Raw genomic sequence first — 19,048 nt, 5'->3', positions numbered from 1 at the left:
AATGCTAACTCTCAGCTCTCTCAACATATGGAACAGTACCAGCCTTTAGAATGCAGGCCCCCCCACCGGGAAGTTATACAGCGTTATCTAAACCAAGCAGGAAGTTTCCAGGGGAGTCTAGTGTCAGTGGAGCAAATTGAGGACAAAGATGAGATCAAACCAGCCCTATGGAGAGAACGTCAGGTGCACGTGAGCCCACATGTATCTTCTAATATCTTCTCTACATGTGGCAAAAATCAATATCTCCCCAGGATTCATTGCTCGCTAACCTTTTTTGTCACTGATCTCCAGTATGCAGAAGTCAGTGACCCAGTGAAGTTATGTTAAAAAAAAAAAGGTAGCTTAAATTACGCATAATTACTGTGTTTTTAAAATTATTTTTGTACAGTTGGTATTTCACATTTTATAACTTGTGGAAAATATAAGTTCTTGTGTAAAAATTGTGGCTATAAATATGTCAGCATTTCTCAGAAATGTTCCAATGAATACTCGGATTAGGTGTCTGATGCCCTCTGCTGGTCAACATTGGGAGTAAAATATTAAATGACAAATTGGCACCATGGCTAATGTCAGTGTAGATAGATAGATAGATAGATAGATAGATAGATAGAAAAATGCTTTGTAGGCAGTTTATATGAATCCAATAAAGGTCCAAACTAAAACTAAGATCAAATGGTTTGTTCTGGTTCAAGTACCAAATAATTTATATTCCAAAATGTATTACTAGTAAACCCATCTAGACATTGCTTGGGAATTAAACTTGTGACCTTCTCGTCACGAGGTGAGAGAGCTAACCACTACTCCACTGTGCTCCAGACAGGCCAGCTGCATGGACACCTGCAGCCATTATCCAATTAACTTGTCAACTGCTAACAAGATATCTCAACATGGCATGTTGGCTTCGACTACTGTCCTATTTTATGAATGAACAAACCAGAGACTGTCCTGACTCCTTTATAAGACATTTTTTAATGTTTGTTGTATAACCATCATTTAGACCTGACCTTTCTAATCTTCAACGTGTTAGCTAGCCACTTGTTTGACCTATTTCTATTCAACTCAAAAGAAGAATAGTGCAGATTTCATGCATTGAGATTGCACCAGAATTTGTCCATGTAAGTCATATTGTTTCCTTATGTCAGGAAACAATAACTGCTGAGGTCTGTGGTGTCTCAAATGGAAATTACAGGTTACACAAGTGAAAAGGATAAAGTCGTAATGTCGTAAATTGACAAAGATGGCTTCACAGTGACATATTTAATACGTTTGGCCCAAAGCAAAATGGTTCTGGGTTTGATCCTTCACTGTTTTGTGTCTTTTTTTTTTTTTTTTTTTTTTGCAGCTATCAGTATTTATTTGCTGTGGATGATAACTAATATTTGCTGTTCCCAATATAAAAATGTTGGTATGACGACAAATTTATGTTAAGTTATAGTGAAGTTCACTAATTAACTTGAAAGCAAAACTAAAATAATTTATCTGGCATATAAAATAATTTGTTGCATATTTGTGTAAACATAATCATATTTTTTGACTGATTGCACTTTTCTCATGAGTCTCTTCAAAAAGAGAACTCTGATACACTGAGGGCTGGGGATGAAACAATAATATCGTTTATCGTGATAAAAAGGGTCGACAATGATCATTCATTGGACATTTTATATAAATGTAATAATTGCCAACAAAAATAATTGTCATATCACCAGAATGTGCAGAAAAAAGCTATGTATTGATGCTTTCTTCTACAATACTCGTAATCTGTACTGAGTATTGACTGTTATGAGTGAAAGCAACAGTGATCTAGAAGAGACAGCTGTTTTCACTCATAACAAAGTACAATTCTACAACAGCTGTTTAAATATGGAACCTGTTCATAATATTAAAATTACAATTCTTCATATCCATAATTTTTTAAAACTGTTAACAACTAATAATTATAGTGAATTATAGTGGCCATGATAATTGTGGCACCAAATTTCAATATTGTTCCATGTTTACTGAGGACAAACTGGGAATTGGTATTGGACCAATATAGAAATCTGAGGAGAAAACACTCAGATATCACCAATCCTGATATATTGTCCATCCTTATATTAGAGTCAAAGACAAATAATAATACAGGTCTGCAAGATTTTTTGCAGTTTGAATGTAATCACAAAGACTGCATGTCCTTTGCACATCTCAAAAACCCATATTACTTGTAAAATACAACTTTCTTTTCCAGTCACGAGTAAATAATGATTTTGAACGCATGCACTTTCATAATCATGCACTTGTATAGCAGCCTGTCTGACCTTGAAGACTGGATGATTACCAAACCAATGTGGAAAACAACATATGGACCACTATTGTTCATTTAGCTATGAGCAATACAAACCACAAAAGCACTAATAAAGGTGAGGAAAATCAATTCTTCTACCCTCTAAGTTCGAGGAAACGTGTGAATTGGCACAGAGGACATGTAGGTTAGTGTGCCAGAAAACTTGGTTATGTGATCGTGACCTATTTATGATGAGGCCTTCCTGCTTGGACGCACACTGCGCGACACAGAAGATGCAAGGAAGGATACAGTGCAGTTTGTCTGTAAAAGATTAAGTATAAAAAAAAACATTGTAGGATAATCAGAAGTGGTTATAGACCCAATTCAATTTTTGAAGTACGATCCTTTCCTTTTCTACCTAAAACTTCTAACCCTGTAGTTTAGATCTGTACAAACATGTTCTGAAATGTCATTCCTGTTTTGTCAGTTCATGTTTCAATCTTTTTATCAATTCTTCTGGACGTGTTTAAAATGTAAACTTTGAACAGAATCCTATTATTAAAATGTAAATTGCAAATCTAATCGCAATTCTTTTCAGAAAAATCACAATTAGATGACAGGTGATGAAATGGCCTAGTTTGAGTCTTAAAATAAGAATGCACATTACAGAATACCCACATTAAATTATAAAAAATAAGTACGATATTCCGTTACATAGTCCAATAACAATACTGTATACTTAGAATACTTTCACATTGAATGGCATTAAACTGTTGCATTGTTTGTTGTACAGATACTAATCAATACTAAAATTAGTATCGAATCTAGATACTCATTTGAGTGAGTATCAATACTAAAAATATCACATTCACAGGACAAAAATTAACAGTGCAAATATAAGACACATAGACTAGTGTAAACCAATGGACCAATATGGAACCAACCTGGACGACTGAGGGGTTACACAGATATAAAAGCACATGGACATATAAAACAAAGTACTACACTCACCTGAAGGATTATTAGGAACACCTGTTCAATTTCTCCTTAATGCAATTATCTAATCAACCAATCACATGGCAGTTGCTTCAATGCATTTAGGGGTGTGGTCCTGGTCAAGACAATCTCCTGAACTCCAAACTGAATGTCAGAATGGGAAAGAAAGGTGATTTAAGCAATTTTGAGCGTGGCATGGTTGTTGGTGCCAGACGGGCCGGCTGAGTATTTCACAATCTGCTCAGTTACTGGGATTTTCACGCACAGCCATTTCTAGGGCTTACAAAGAATGGTGTGAAAAGGGAAAAACATCCAGTATGTGGCAGTCCTGTGGGCGAAAATGCCTTGTTGATGCTAGAGGTCAGAGGAGAATGGGCCGAGGGATTCAAGCTGATAGAAGAGAAACGTTGACTGAAATAACCACTCGTTACAACCGAGAAATGCAGCAAAGCATTTGTGAAGCCACAACACGCACAACCTTGAGGCGGATGGGCTACAACAGCAGAAGACTCCACCGGGTACCACTCATCTCCACTACAAATAGGAAAAAGAGGCTACAATTTGCACGAGCTCACCAAAATTGGACAGTTGAAGACTGGAAAAATGTTGCCCGGTCTGATGAGTCTCGAGTCTTGACATTTGTATTCTGAATAAGTTTGAGTGCATTTATTTAGTTCCCATCACTGAAATCAGACAGATTACCAAAAAAAAATCTGGTTAATTTCTATACTGTACTAAAAAAACATTATTTCACTGTCACATTCCTAAAGTACAATCTTTGTAAACCCTTGTCTGAATGAATTCAATTGAAACTAAAACATTAGCTACAAACATTTTTTACCATATTTGCGACAAAAACTTGCAACAAATTAATATAGTCGCTCAAGAAATGCAACCTCCAAACAAGGAAATTTGTAATAATTGCTCAAATATCCTAATTATCCCAATCAACAGTGGTGTTGGGAATTCAACAACATATTACTTTGAACAAAAGTACAACGGCATTTTTAAACATGAAAAATGCTTCTTTACAGCAAGAATGCTAATGTAACAGGAACTTCAAAAACCAAGTTGCACAGTGTGACTGGTTTGCATGACTTGTTTGATATGATTAGCCATGTAGCTGTTAGCATCTTTTTACAGGCCTTGCGTTTAAGGACTGTAATCGACTAAAGAAGATTAGTTCACAAAAGTGGCAAAAGCCTCAAAACTATTACATATCTCTATGTTCCATCTTAATCTTGCAGCCGTACAGCACGCAGACTAACATGCCGTGGCTCATTCTGTTCCTTCTTTCAGGTTGGGGATTCTTGTACACTTGTAGATTTCCTTGGGTAGAGATTAAAAGAAAAAAACAACCCTTTAATCTCTGTGCTTTTGTATGCAGCTGTTCGCCCGTGCACATGTGTATGCTCTTCAAGATTGTCCTTAAATAACATGACAGCATGCTGGAGGGCTGGGTAATATCACCACCACAGTACACTGTGTACTCTGACTTACATTAGGTTATATAAGCTTACTTCACACTGATCAGCACAGCTCTCAGGTTATGATTAGAGTAACAGTGGAACATCCAAGTAACTCATTACAATACTTGAGTTTTACTGTAGTTGAGTACATTTTTTGGGTAATTGTAGATTTTTAAACCTGTACTTAAATATAATTCTAGCCATGAAATTGTAATTAGTCACATAGTCAGAGCTTCTGTCTAAACCTACACACATAACAGCCCTGCATCGCCTGCTCTGATTGACCAGAGCTCAGAGAGTATGTGGATTGTTGTTTAAAATGATTCAATTCAGTTTGACACTTTTTAGTTTATCAAGTTTTGTATAAAAGCGTGACCTAAAACACTTCTAAAATTGCATTAAAAGTAACAAGTAAAAATAAGAGGTATGCATGAAAAATACTACTCAGAGTACTGAAGTACAATTTTGGCAGCGGTGCTTGTTTTTGACTACATTTTTCTCCATGTAACTGTACTTTTATTTCTGTACAGATTTTAAATTACACTAACGTTTCTATTGAGGCATTTATGTGTTGGAGTTCTCTCTTCTATCAGCAACAGGAATGAACAATGGCAAAATTAACAAATGCAGATCTTAGAAAACAAGAATGCTAGGCTAATAGAACCATGCGTTCATAACACAACTTCACTGCAGAGTAAGTTCAGTGATGGTTTATGGCAGGAGAAGTCCAAAGTTTTACCTGCGGTGCAACAATCCGGGCAAAATCCAAACAGAGCATTTGGAGAGCCTGCTCGGGGGTCATTATATATATCAAATGTAGCACTGGGGTTGAAAAGAATGGCCTTTAATTAATCCTAATTTATATGGTCCATTGTAAAAAATATAAGTTCCAGTTGACAATGTGACTGGTGGTTAGGGAGGGGACGATATTAAATTTTAGACTCACGATTATTGTGGCCAAAATAATCGCAATTAACAATATTACCGCGATAATTATTAACCTGTTAACGTTCCGACGGCCCGTGCCTACTTTACAACTTTACAGCAATGTACATACACTTCTGCATCACCCACACAAACAATCTAAACATCAAATGAAAGCTGCGGCGCTCGTCTTTCTGGATATACAAACCATTTTGACCTGCAATCACCACAGCGCTGACAGGAAAGACGTTTTTACAGAGAAGTCACAAAGTGTGAATCTGGACTTCACTTACCATTGAGCGCTCTGGTTCTGTCAAACATCAACATATTCACACAAAGTTGGTCTCATTTGTTCTGTAAAGGTCCAGAGAATATAATCCAGTCAAGAAATTATGTCCACAAAATAAGATCCTCCATGTCCAATCTGCTGCAGGATAGGACTCCAAATATGAAATCTGCTCCGTCACTTCTTTGCATTTCTTTTGTCGATTTCAGGCATAATAAACTTCTGACAGCGCCAACTTTCTTCCTCAGTGCTAAACACACGCGTTAGCTTGTGATTGACACCAGTGTTGGCCAATAAGATGGGGGTTGTGGGTTACTGAGGCCACAGACAGCGAATCAGTGCTACAGATGACTGAAAGTTTACGCCCCACTCTTCCCCTTTTTGAATCAACCAATTACATCACACACTTTTAGTGACGTTTTCCCCTTACAGCCAAAGAGCAGCGGGACAGGATGACGTATCACATGCCATGGTTTTCTGTAAACAGACATACCCGGAAGAAAATGTGTACTCCTCAATGCCATGCTGCCGAAATGCACCAGTCCTTGTCGCGCCGGAAGTGACGCAAGTGCCCGTCACCGAACACTTAAAATGCTGCAATTAAGGCACTTAAATTGGGAAACGGCCGAAGCCGAGTGGATGCAGAAATCTGTGAATAATGGCGCATTTTATGCACTGTTGTTTTGCGTTTTAAACATGATGAAACGGACAAAACAAAGGGAGGACGAGGACACTGTGGATGTTTGTACAAGTTCAACTAGAGGCATTTCTGACCTGGAGCGGTTCATGGCAAAGAGTAAAAATCCCACAGTGGACTCAGGAGTAAAGGACCTTATTTTTTGATGGATTGGATGCTGTTCTCGATCGGTAAGCGTGGTTCTGTTATTGACTTAATTGTAGGTGAAATATGCTGTGTATAATCGTTAGCTTTGCTTCTGTGCACATAGTGCACATTCGGACCATGCGCTCTGACACATTTGTGTTCAGCTGTATGAATTAGACTTAATTTGTCTATTGTTTAAAAGGTGTTGTTTTATTCTGCAGTTTGCATTATTATAGGTAAAAATATAAGATGTGCACACATTAGCGTCTCATCTGTGCGCACGGGTGAGGCCCGCGCTGGTACGTTCCTGTGGAGAGTTACGGATCAGACTTTGTTTATTGTTGATATCTGACAGAATATAGTTCAGACAGAGATAAGCACAGAAGCTACAAGTGTCATTGCTATGTCAGAGTGGGCAAACACCAGAACTAACATCTAAACCAGTGGTTCTTAACCTTGTTGGAGGTACTGAACCCCACCGGTTCCATATGCACATTCACCGAACCCGTCTTTATTGAAAAATAAAATATAATTTTTTTCAAATTCAAGCCATATGTGTGTTTTACTGGTGCACAAAATAAACCGTGTATTAACATCACTGTGTTCAAAGAATAAAACCAAAACAATGCATAAACTCACAACAAATTACATACATACCTTTTAACAAAGACATGACCTTTTTTAATACTACCACACTGAAATTATTTTAATTTTGTATTGTATTATGTATTCCAATAATGAACTTACTGTATTTATGCTTTTTATTATTTTTAACATTTTAACACACACCCATCATCTTATTTCCATCAGGCTACAATAATGAATATTTACTGCAAATCAGTGTGACTTCTGTTGCCGTTGAGAGACCAGGTCAGAAAAGCAGGGCTTCCCCTTGACCACTCTCATGTCATTTTCACAGTAAAGTCTGTTCATTTTCTTCATTTTTATGTCGTATGTTTTTATGCCGTTCAAAGTGACAGTATTCAATGACCAATACACACTGAGAGGAATCTGTATCTGCACACCCAGCTGCTCTATTACTGCAGATTGGCATTAGCTAATGCTAATGATTACACGTAATACACATTTGACCCACAATTAAGTCAATAGCAGAATAAACCACGCTTACTGATCAGGAACAGCATCCAGTCCATCAAATCATAAGGTCCTCTGCTCCTCAGTCCACCATGAGATCTTCACTCGGTTCCACGAACCGCTCCAGGTCCGAGATGCCTCTAGTTTAACTTGTACAAACATCCACAGTGTCCTCGGTCGCGTACTTCCTTTGTTTTGTCCGTTTCGTCATGTTTAAAACGCAAAACTGCTGCAAAACAGTGCGTAAAACGCAATTACGCGCACGTAATTTTACGCGCGGATCTTTGCCCGAGGGCGGGCCGTCGGAACATTAAGGGGTTAAACGGCATTTAGAATCTTCAGCGAGTTTTCAGTCCACGTCGGCCACATCGGCTAAAACTCTGGTAGCGGCTCATGAGGACACCTGTCAATAACGTTGATAAGCTGCGCAAATACGTATGTGAATCACATAATTGTCTGTAGCAGCTCGTCCCCGTCACACTCACTGACTCACACTGAAAAATAGCGCAGAATGAATTGTTGTGTGTTTATTTTATTTTCAACTCCGGTTCGATTTTTTTATGCACAGCACAGATTTTCTGTGCGCGGAGACCGTGTCAGCAGTGCGCAATTGAGCACGGGCGCAGCTTAGAGGGAGCAGTGTTAGATAGGCACAGCAAAGGGTGCATTTGTCGAATTAGGACACGGCTAGCGTCTGGAGATGCTGGCAGTCCGCAAATCATATGAGTCTGGTGCGTGTCTTGACCTCCGCCGAACCCCTGGGACTGACTCACCGAACCCCTAGGGTTCGATCGAACCCAGGTTAAGAACCACTGATCTAAACGTTGTATTGGAACTGGAAGCATGAGGCAGTGTGGTGCCATAAAGGCGATTATAATCGTGCGTGATAATCGCGATAAAAAAGGTCCGCAATTAATCGTTCGTGGCATTTTTTTAATAATCGCGATCAACGATATTATCGTATATTGTCCCATCCCTACTGGTGGTGTATATATCTTTATTTTGAGATGGTACTTTTGTTATTTTCCAATATGTGTAATTCACACCGTACACTAATTTATCTTTTTTGTATGGTTAGTAGTAGTACTTTTTATTTTTTTTTCAGATTCCAGTCAGAATTACTAGATAATAGATAATGAAGCACAAAACAAAATGCTTTTTCCCCTTACGAACGTTTTCACAATGGTGAATACATTTCACACATCCATATGACATACTATTTATAAAGTATATTTATAAAGTATTTGTGTACAGTTCAAGTATTACAGATATCATTGCATTAGTCAATTTCCCCCTCTTCAGATATGCCCTATTCCCTCTGTTTGCTCATACAAACTCCCTGTTCCCAGTGTAACTTTAAAAGCTTTTTCCATTTGACACACATTGAGGCTTTCTGCACCTTATTTTCTGCACAGCGTGGCAGTCATTGTTTTTCACTGTGTCCCTCCCAGAGAGAAAGAGAGAGGAAACTGTGTGTATGTGCGCGTGTAGGCCCAAAATGAGGTTACTAGGCTAAGGGATTGTGTGCACAGATGTAGGGCAGTACAGTTATATAAGGAACAAATATGACGCTGCAGTGGGCAGACACACAGCAACATCAGGCGAAGCATAGTGGAAGTATGCACGGATTCACTCGCAACATGGCTTTAGCAAATATTATGTTCAACCGAGAAACCAGACAAGCTTGCGCTTGTGTGACAAAATGGGATTGGCACAAATGGGCTTGCTTGCATGCTAACTTGCTGGGCACGGTTTGTTTTTAATAATAACTATGTAAGAAGAACCTTCCAGGTATCAGTATGGACCTCAACAGTGACCACTCACCCCCCGCTTCTCGAAGTAAATTTCTCATTTATTTTTCCCATAGACTTTATAAAAAAAAGTCAATATTAAAAGTTTGCAAGCTTGCTCAACACCAATCATTTAAATAAAGTCTGTTTCTGAAACTTTATAAACTGCAAACTAAAGCATTTCACCTAATCTTTAATTTTAAATGAGCTCCATTGCAAAGCCGGTATCATCAATGTACTGTTATCGCACAAAATCAAACGATGCCCAGCTCTAGTGATGTAACAATCCGGACAAAATGTCGAGCATTTTAAGAGTGCTCAGAGAACAGACGACATTGGATTAATAGATTTGATTTACTTTGTGGTTTCTCATAGGACACTGTGGGCAATAAGCACAGAGCCAAATGAACTCTGTCAGTATAGTGCAAGAGTTCAAGAACCTGTTGCCGAGCTGGGTGACAAAAAGAAAAAAAATCTTTTTTACCGGTAATTTTTTTTGGATACCATTGGACAGTTTAAATCACACTATATTTCTTAAACAAGTTAATAAAAGAAATGGGTCTGCTGACTTAACTACAGCACTGATTTCGACAGCACTCCTGGACCACTTCTGGTTGGTTAATTAAGGAAAGATCATGCATGATGTCAGGCTTAGAACTACTTTAGTTGGTAGTTTGTTCTATTCTGAAGGTCTGATACTTGTATGAATGACTAGATGTGTGGTCAGATGGAGGAGGGTAGCACTTCTACCAGGTTTATACATCAGAAATCATTGATGTCATTGATGGCATGCTAACATAGTTAAAAGCTTTTTAAAAGTCTGTTTTGCACATGTTTCTTTTAAGAATCCAAGTATCTTTTACTTTTACAGTTACCAACTCATCTCAAATCTGCCCTTTTTTAAGCAAAGTCCTTAAAAAAGTTGTTTACTGAAAGCTAACTTTCTCCAAATTAGCAATTCCTTTGATGTTTTCCTGTGGCTCAGAGAATAGCAGCTCTGCTTGTGAACAAGTCTCTCCATGGCCTAGCCCCAAAGTACCTCTCCCACATGCGGTGCGAGATTGTTCATAAGTTACTGAGGACCGGGACCGGCCTCATGCCGGTGCCCAGAGTTGGGACTAAACGTCATTTTAGTTTTATACGGCTAAAACCTGGAACAGTCTTCCTGAAAATGTGAGACGGGCAGTTCTTTAGCTGTGCATATGAGTGAATGTCTTTTTTTAATCAGGTTTCAGGCATCAAGGTTGTGAAGTTATAATGTATTGTTTTGTATATTTATATAAAACATTGCTATGTGAGAGCATGGTTCAAATAGTGGAGAGATCACTAGATCTAGACATGGATGGCATCTTAAACAGGCAGGCATATTTTTGCCACTGAGCAATGTAATAATATGGTAAAAAGTAGATTTTTCCAAATAACCCATATTTTAGCCTGAATAATGCATGCACAGCATTGGACATATAGTTCCATCCTATAGCATTGGACAGCATATCTAGACCTGACTTGGCGTTTCCATTCGACCCTCCAAACATTTGAGAGAAAGCCCCCCACCCCCTTCCCCCCTTTGATAAAACCAGAGGTCATTTGGTTGGTGGCAAAGCAAGTGCACGTGCCTGCAGTGGAGCGATTTGGGTGCTCTGAAAGCCGTCTGTCTGCGCGCTGGGGATTGGGAGCACCCAGGGCTTTAGAGTTACAGACGGCGGGACAGGACGAGGTCAGCACTGTCCCGCTAACGATCAGGGTCAGACTCTAACCTTTCCCAAAGAGGGCAGCTACCTGTGGCTGAATGAATGCACTAATGCTTATTTAGAAAGTGCTAGCAGCTACAGACTAGAAATACAATTGGTGGGTCAGGTCACAGTGTCCAATCACAGGATTTGGCAATTGGAAGTGACTATTAAATGTCCTATATTATGCAGAACTGACTCATGTGATCTTTTAGTCATGTTGGAATGCTGTTACCTCTTCAAAAATGTACCTGGAGTTGTGTTTTGTTTCATTCACACATCCTGGATTATTCATCTGTCTGCATCTCCCAAACATAAAATGCTCTGTTCCACCTTGTGGTCGCATCAAGTGGTTGTTACTTAACAGCTATTTGTAGTCTAAATTGAACTGCTTTACTCTAAATTACTCTAGAATAACCATAATATTACAAATGTATATATTTTTATTTTACCCGTTGTTCAGATGAGATTGCTGTTGCCATTTGATGACATCTTAAGGTGGAAAAAAGTGTTTTCAGTTTCAGAGAAGAGCACAGCCTTTATGCCTATGTATGTGTGTTAAACATGTGTGTGTGAATGAAACAAAACACAACTCCAGGTATGTTTGTGATGAGGATCTAGTCTCCAATCCCTAAAATGTATTGAAAGTATTATGTTTGGTTTTGTGATTTTTGTTTTTAAATCAGGATTCAGTTTTCCAAGCATATACAAAACCCATCCTGGAGCATTAACATCTGAGAGATGAATGAAGTATGAACTGTTAAATGAGTAGAATGCAATGAATACCATGAATTTCAGATCATTGTAGAAGTAAAGGCAAATTTATTTGTATAGCACAATTTATACACAGAGTAATTCAAATAATCATCATGAAATTAACATTACAAAATAAGATATTTTGTGATTTGCAGCATGCATTCTTTCATCAAAAAATTGCTGATTCAAGTTATGATTCATTGTGTAACCCTAGTTTATATCCATGCAATCAAAACAGTTTGCAAAATTTTATGAATCCTATATTTTACAATTAAAAGAGCCCATTAATAATCTCAGGCCTAACACAAACCAAAAAGATAAAATGATTTACGTGTTACATTTTCATCTACTAACAATGAAATATCCAATCTTTTAATATTTGTGCAACTTGCACCTCTGTAGTTTTCACCAAATGCATGTGATTCTTGCCCGAGCATAGTAGCCTTTGAAATTCTTAATATAGTTTAAAATGTGCAATTCTTAATGGAGCTCTCATTTTAAAACATGAATCACAATTATAATCACAAGAAAAATCAGTGAGACTCGTTCAACCCTTTATGCCGGAACATTGTAAACGAGGTCAGATCCAATTCAAATTCTTGCTAACCCTATTGAGGATTCTTCACGCCCTGTTTTTTTTTTTTTTTTCATTTGATGTTGCTGGTCAGTCACTATCTGCTCTACTTTCTCTCCTTTGTTTATGTTTGTGGTTGCTTCTGTAATCCTTGGTGGATCATATCTTAGAATATCAGGTTGGGGGTCAGCGACGGAAAGTAGCACAGTTTACATTTTTGCTTCAGCTACAGTAGTGTCAACCCAGCCCCTCCTAGTTTCAGTACTCTCCTCACAGCAAACTATTCAGCTTTCAGTATACAAACATAAAAATCCGGTCACTGTTGAATCTGTCCCAGTTCAGATGGGTAAAATTGACAGGTGGATTAGCCAATTGGGGGCATGCATGGTCTGTGCATATCAAAACAAATATGGCTGCTCATGTGGAAAAATAAAGGAAGAAATATCACAGGGGACTAAAAAACATTGTGGATTCTTGCAGACTCAGTGAGTAAAGCACTAAACTGACCAATGAGCGCCTTCATTTCACACACGTCACTGAAAAAAAAAAAAAAAAAGATGATTGCACGATGTTTGGTTCTGGTTGGAGATGTGACGGAGGGAGTGGTGACCAAACTGATAACCCTCTAGATCAAAAATACAAAGACATCATTCTGGATTTGCACAGTTAATAATTTCCTGTCCACATTTTGTGTAATCCTTGAGCATCAACAACAACATTTGCAATCCGTGAAAAATGTTCTCTGACATTTCTGCAATAGTATCGTCTGCTTCAACCACTGCATGGCACAGTGGTTGAGTAACTAACAGTTCTGCACAGCAATAAGGCCTGCAGTGATTATTTGGAATGAACGTGACCAGTCCAGTATTAAAATAATCAGAATCATATTTTAATAATTATAATGGTTATCCTTCTGAGGAGTACAGCTGAGAAATGTCAAGGTATGACACAAAAATGCAGGTCTGACTTTAAAAACCTCTAAATCAGGGGTGCTCAGACTTTTTCAGTATGTGAGCAACTTTTGAAATGATTGTGTCTGAAAGATCTACCACCTAATACAAAAATGTTAAACAAATATTTATTTGTAAATGTATTATAAATTCTTACATGTACAGTGCATTTTGATGTACCTTGCACAACGTCATGAGATAATACTGCACAACACAATTTAACTTCTTACATGTTCATAATTACTTGAATGATGATTACTGCTCTGATGACTTGCACTGAATGGAATCAGTGCCCATGATGTGACCTAGGGTCAGGTGTAATCTGACTGTTGTCCTGTATATTAGTCATGTGACTGGATGATGACAGGAAGTGAACTACCCAAAATGCCTTCGAGATCGACTGGTAGATTATCGACGTAATGAACACCCCTGCTCTAAATTGTTATCTGGATTATAGAGACTCTGAAACACATATGTTTTTACAACAAAGACAGTGGCATTGTCAAATCAAAATATCAAAAATATTAATCAATTTTAATAATACTTTATTTGCAAATTTAGAAACTACATCTAAAAACCATCAATTGGCATATTTCAACCTTTAATTGGTTAAAATATACAATAGAAATAATCGCTTACTAGTCGACTACTATAATGGGTAGTTGCAGCCTTTCTGTTTGGAGTTTGCTTGTTTCTAGTGTGTTTAATATTTCCATACTCTAATAGGCTACTCAGTTTTAATTAAACTAGACCACACCAAAATTGTTCAAAGTCCAGTTTTGTTTCCTGGTAAGTCCCAAATGATATGTCTCAGATCTTGTTTTTATTTGTAGATTATATAGTAGTTTAGTAGTTGGTGATGTTATTTAAATTTATCATTCCACAAACTTAGTATTAGTGTTGAGCATTGAGACAAAAATAACTACCATTTGTAAACTCCACCCTCTACTTGCTTTTTACTGCTTGATCTTAAAGAATTTGCATTAACATTTGCAATGTTAATGCAAACTGATTTAAAAACAAAACAAAACATAGAGATACAATTGGGCAAGAAGCAGTGAAGCTAACATTGAGCAAGCCATTTGCCGTTGTGTACAGAGCCAATTAACATGAATAGTGATGAATGTATCTTAGTCACATTTTGTTCTTATATAATTTTTGGCATAATGGAAGATAATTCACACTGAACCTTATTTTCAGTAATGACAAACAGACATTTTGCCTGTTATGTCAGTGAAAAACGCAGGTGTGACTGAAGGAAACGTCTGACTGTCCAAATTACAGACTCCTGATTTAACACAACATATTGAGCACATGCGTCAGCACAGAGAATTACCCATGAAACAGAATGTCATGTTTTCAAAATGTAAAAATATAAGTTTTCTTTTTCTTTCTTTGTTGCTTGCAGGTTTCTCCTACAGTGTCTGGAGGACTTGGATGCCAACTTGAGGAAGCTGAACTCACGGCTGTTTGTGATCAGGGGCCAACCAGCAAACGTGTTCCCAAGACTTTTCAAAGTAAAAACCTACATAAAAAAGCATAAAAAACTAAAATAATGTGGGCTGAGCATTGTACAAGAGATGTTAGCTTGTACTGCTAACTGTAAGGAGGGTTGAATTGTTCCCAGAAGAGATTGCAAGATTACTCGTACATGAATGACATATAAAACCACTTCAGGCATGTTTCTGATGAGGGAACAGTGTTATAACATGGTATAGACTCCAAAAAGTCAATTTTGCAAAGCATGTGACATGTTTTATTTGTTTTTGTAGGAGTGGAAAATCAGCCGCCTGACCTTTGAGTATGATTCTGAGCCGTTTGGGAAGGAGAGAGACGCAGCCATCAAGAAACTAGCCATGGAGGCAGGAGTGGAAGTCATCGTCAAGATCTCACACACCCTCTACGACCTGGACAAGTACGAACCATCACACAAACACCAAATACATATAATACATTATGCTAGTCCATTATTGACAGACTATTGGCTAATGCCTTTCAGTTTAGCTGGGATATAATGCCTTGTTATTGGTGCACATGTTAACTTTTCTGGAGTGTCTGCCACCTGCTTGGAGATGTTACTGTAATATTCAACAATATCTGTCTTAATGGGAACAAGCAACCAAGAAACAGTAAGAATTGATGTTTTTGAGTAATAAAAACACCTGTAATTGAATAAAGATGATTATGGCACACTGTGGAACATTCTAGGCAATGCAATGTCATCTCATGGAGACAAGCAGGTTGCAGACACTCCACCAGAAAAGTGCACCTTTTAAATTACATAATAATCTGTGTGATTTGCTGCTAGACTCTTGTGGTCTTGGCTGCAACACATACAGTAAGTGAGTAGGTTATGCCAAAATGAATTGGTTATGTTGCATTAAGTGTACTTCATCATTCAGCTTGATTTCATAAAGCTAAACTAGTTCCATACTAGGACAATGATAATATTCTACTGAATGAAACTGACATTAGGATTTCACTGTTTAAGCATAAATACATTTTAAAATCATACTGTTTATTTTCATAATAAGCATAACACTAATACTTGAATCTGTGACATCCCTGGTTGCACTTTTGTGCAGGTGCTGGGGTTTAAGCAGTGAGGATTCGGATTAGATTCAGATTTTAGGTTTAAGCCACCTGGATTTCAGCAGTGAAACTGGCAACACAAATGAGAGACTCATGGGAGGCTCATTCTGCTTCATTAGATAATAGTCTAGAGAACCAAAACAACACATCAACACATCATAACATAACTAAATGCTTTTGTAGTTAAGAATAAATCTCCATTACAAGTTTTATCAGTAAAATCTATATTTGGTTCAGACATGTTCATCCAGATCTGCCCCCCGCGACCCGGCCCCAGATAAGCGGAAGAAAATGGATGGATGGATGGATGTTCATCCCCTTATTCTATAATCACTCTGGGGACACAGTTTACAAGATTATGAAATTTACAGGTAAACGAACTGCTGGTCTTGTCTTGCAGGATCATCGAGCTGAACGGTGGGCAGCCTCCTCTGACATACAAGCGTTTCCAGACCCTGATCAGTCGCATGGACCCTCCAGAGATGCCCGTGGACGCGCTGTCAGACACTCTGATGGGCCGCTGTGTCACACCCATCTCTGAGGACCACGGAGACAAGTATGGGGTGCCATCCCTGGAGGAGCTGGGTGAGAAAGCAAACACATCTATGCAAGCAAACAGTGGTCAGTAATGATGACTGTGTAATCCCACAGTCATCCAGGTGGGGTTCAGAGCAAAAAAAACAACTTTTGCCCAATTGACTGAGTTAAATTTTCTTTTACAGTGGTTAAAAAGTCTCAAAATAAATGACAATAATGACATAAAATTTTATAGAAATTAATTTTAGTTTTAATAATCCAAGTTTTTGTTTTTTTCCACTGGTTTCTTGAAACGGAGAACAAAATATACACTAGTTAATAATATGATTATTTTTGGCATGGAAATTTAGGGTAATAACTAATATGAAAAAATAGATGTTTGTATTAAATAAAAGAATAAGTAAATAAATCAAATAAATAATAATACATCTTGTTTTAGGTCATAAAATAAAATTCATGTTCATGTTCAGTTTTTTTTTTTTTTTTTTTTACCAATTTGCACATTCAGTTTCACAAAATTGCTTTAGCTTTAGCAGTCCCATATTATGCATCATTTAAAGGTCCTATACTATGCAATATTGACCCTTGGGAGCTTTAAGCCATGTTAGAATAAACATACAGGGTTTGTGTGTTAAACATGTGTGAATTAAACAAAACACAACTGCAGGTTTGTTTGTGATGAGAAAACATTACATTATCAGAAATAGTGTAATATGAGCCCTTTAAGTGATTACTATTGGACACCTTAGCATGGTTATTCTTTCATACATTCTTTATACAAAATTAGCTCTGCTTGTGCACTGTGTAAGTCCATTTACAACGTTAAAAACAGATACAGGTGTGAGTATACAAGTTTGATACCAGATTATTAAATTGAGTCTGTGGAACCAAAGTATCCAATTTTGCATGTCCTTGAAATAGTTTCCATTTTTGTGAAGCAAAACAGCCAAAAGCCCTTTTCCTGATGCAGCTAGTCCTTAAGGTGGAATAGATAATAATCATAATCATAAATAAAAGCATTTTAGACCAAATAAAAGAATGCTAAAAATATTGATAATGAAACAATATTATAACGTGGCTAAAGCTCCAAAACACTGATGTTGAGTTGATATTGTTAGTATAAGACGTTTAATCCAGGGCTCCAGTTAACTGTCTTAAGATGTAAATAGCATGTCTTATTTAGTCTAAATCCCTCTCTTCTCAGTCTGCTCTATTGGATTAAAAGGCCTTCTTCACCTGCTCTAAGTTTCCTTGAACATTTGGTCTTCCATTCACTAAAATCCTGAGCTCCTGATCCATATGTGGCTCCCAGCTGTTCACTACAAAACCTCCCCTTATGTGACATGTAAAAGTACAGCCATGGTCTTTAAAACTAGGAGTAACGGTTAGGGGTGCAATTAACAATTATTTTAGTAGTCAACTAGTCAGTTATATATATATATTTTTTAAATTGGCTAGTCAAACAATAATTTCTAACACTGAGATTTTTTAAAATACATTTGCAACCAGATAAAGGTAAAATTATTTTTAAACATTTTCCCATTGTCAGAGGCTGCTCTAGCACTGATTAATGATTGGCTGCAGGTGCTGGGCTTTAGGTAGTGAGGAGTCAGATCAGAGAGAGGCATTGTGATAGTTAACCTCTTATTTGTCAGCCAACTTTATTAGTGAGATACGATTTTAACTAACAATTTTAACGTAAAGACAAGATGAATCTTTTACGAAAGTCTTTTTAGGTTTCAGCTGGATTTCAGCATTGAAAGTGGCAACCCAAATTAGAGGCTCAATCTGCTTTCTGATTGGATAAAAATCAGAGTCAATAAAAACATTATGGCCAGAAATCAACCTTACAATATCTGGGAACACAAATAGAACATACTTATGAAATTAAAAATCAAAATCTTTCATACAGTTCCTTTTAAAAGTGCTGCTTTCTTTGTAATAAAATGTTTTTTGGCATGTGTTTTAGAGCCTATTTTTGAGCTCAGAGTGAACGTTCAACAATTATTTATGTACTGTATTTGTTTAGTTACAAATATTCCTATCAATTGTTGAAGGCTCTGTACCTGTAAGAATAACCATCTGCACATAACATCAGATTTATAATTTGAAAATTATAATGCCACTTTATTTGAAAATAAATCAGGCACTAATCGATTCGAAACTAGTATCAAAAGTAGATACTCATTTGAGCAGATATCAATACCAGAATAAGCCACATTCATAGGACTGAAATGAACCTTTCCTGAATATTTTTAGAATGAAC

At 37.3% G+C, this 19,048-nt stretch overlaps 1 protein-coding gene across 1 annotated transcript in view; it reads left to right on the top strand.

Moving 5' to 3' along the window:
• Positions 1-19,048, top strand: part of LOC117373197 (cryptochrome-1-like) — a 58,987-nt gene that overhangs the window by 13,846 nt on the left and 26,093 nt on the right. Inside the window, exons 3-5 of the mRNA XM_033969118.2 lie at positions 15,062-15,170; positions 15,426-15,568; positions 16,646-16,830. Of these exons, the coding sequence (XP_033825009.1) occupies positions 15,062-15,170; positions 15,426-15,568; positions 16,646-16,830 (437 nt within the window). The remainder of the gene's footprint in view (positions 1-15,061; positions 15,171-15,425; positions 15,569-16,645; positions 16,831-19,048) is intronic.

This window comes from Periophthalmus magnuspinnatus, chromosome 7 (genome assembly GCF_009829125.3).
Source record: "Periophthalmus magnuspinnatus isolate fPerMag1 chromosome 7, fPerMag1.2.pri, whole genome shotgun sequence".
Lineage (NCBI taxonomy): Eukaryota > Metazoa > Chordata > Actinopteri > Gobiiformes > Gobiidae > Periophthalmus > Periophthalmus magnuspinnatus.
This window is presented reverse-complemented; position numbering and strand designations above follow the sequence as displayed.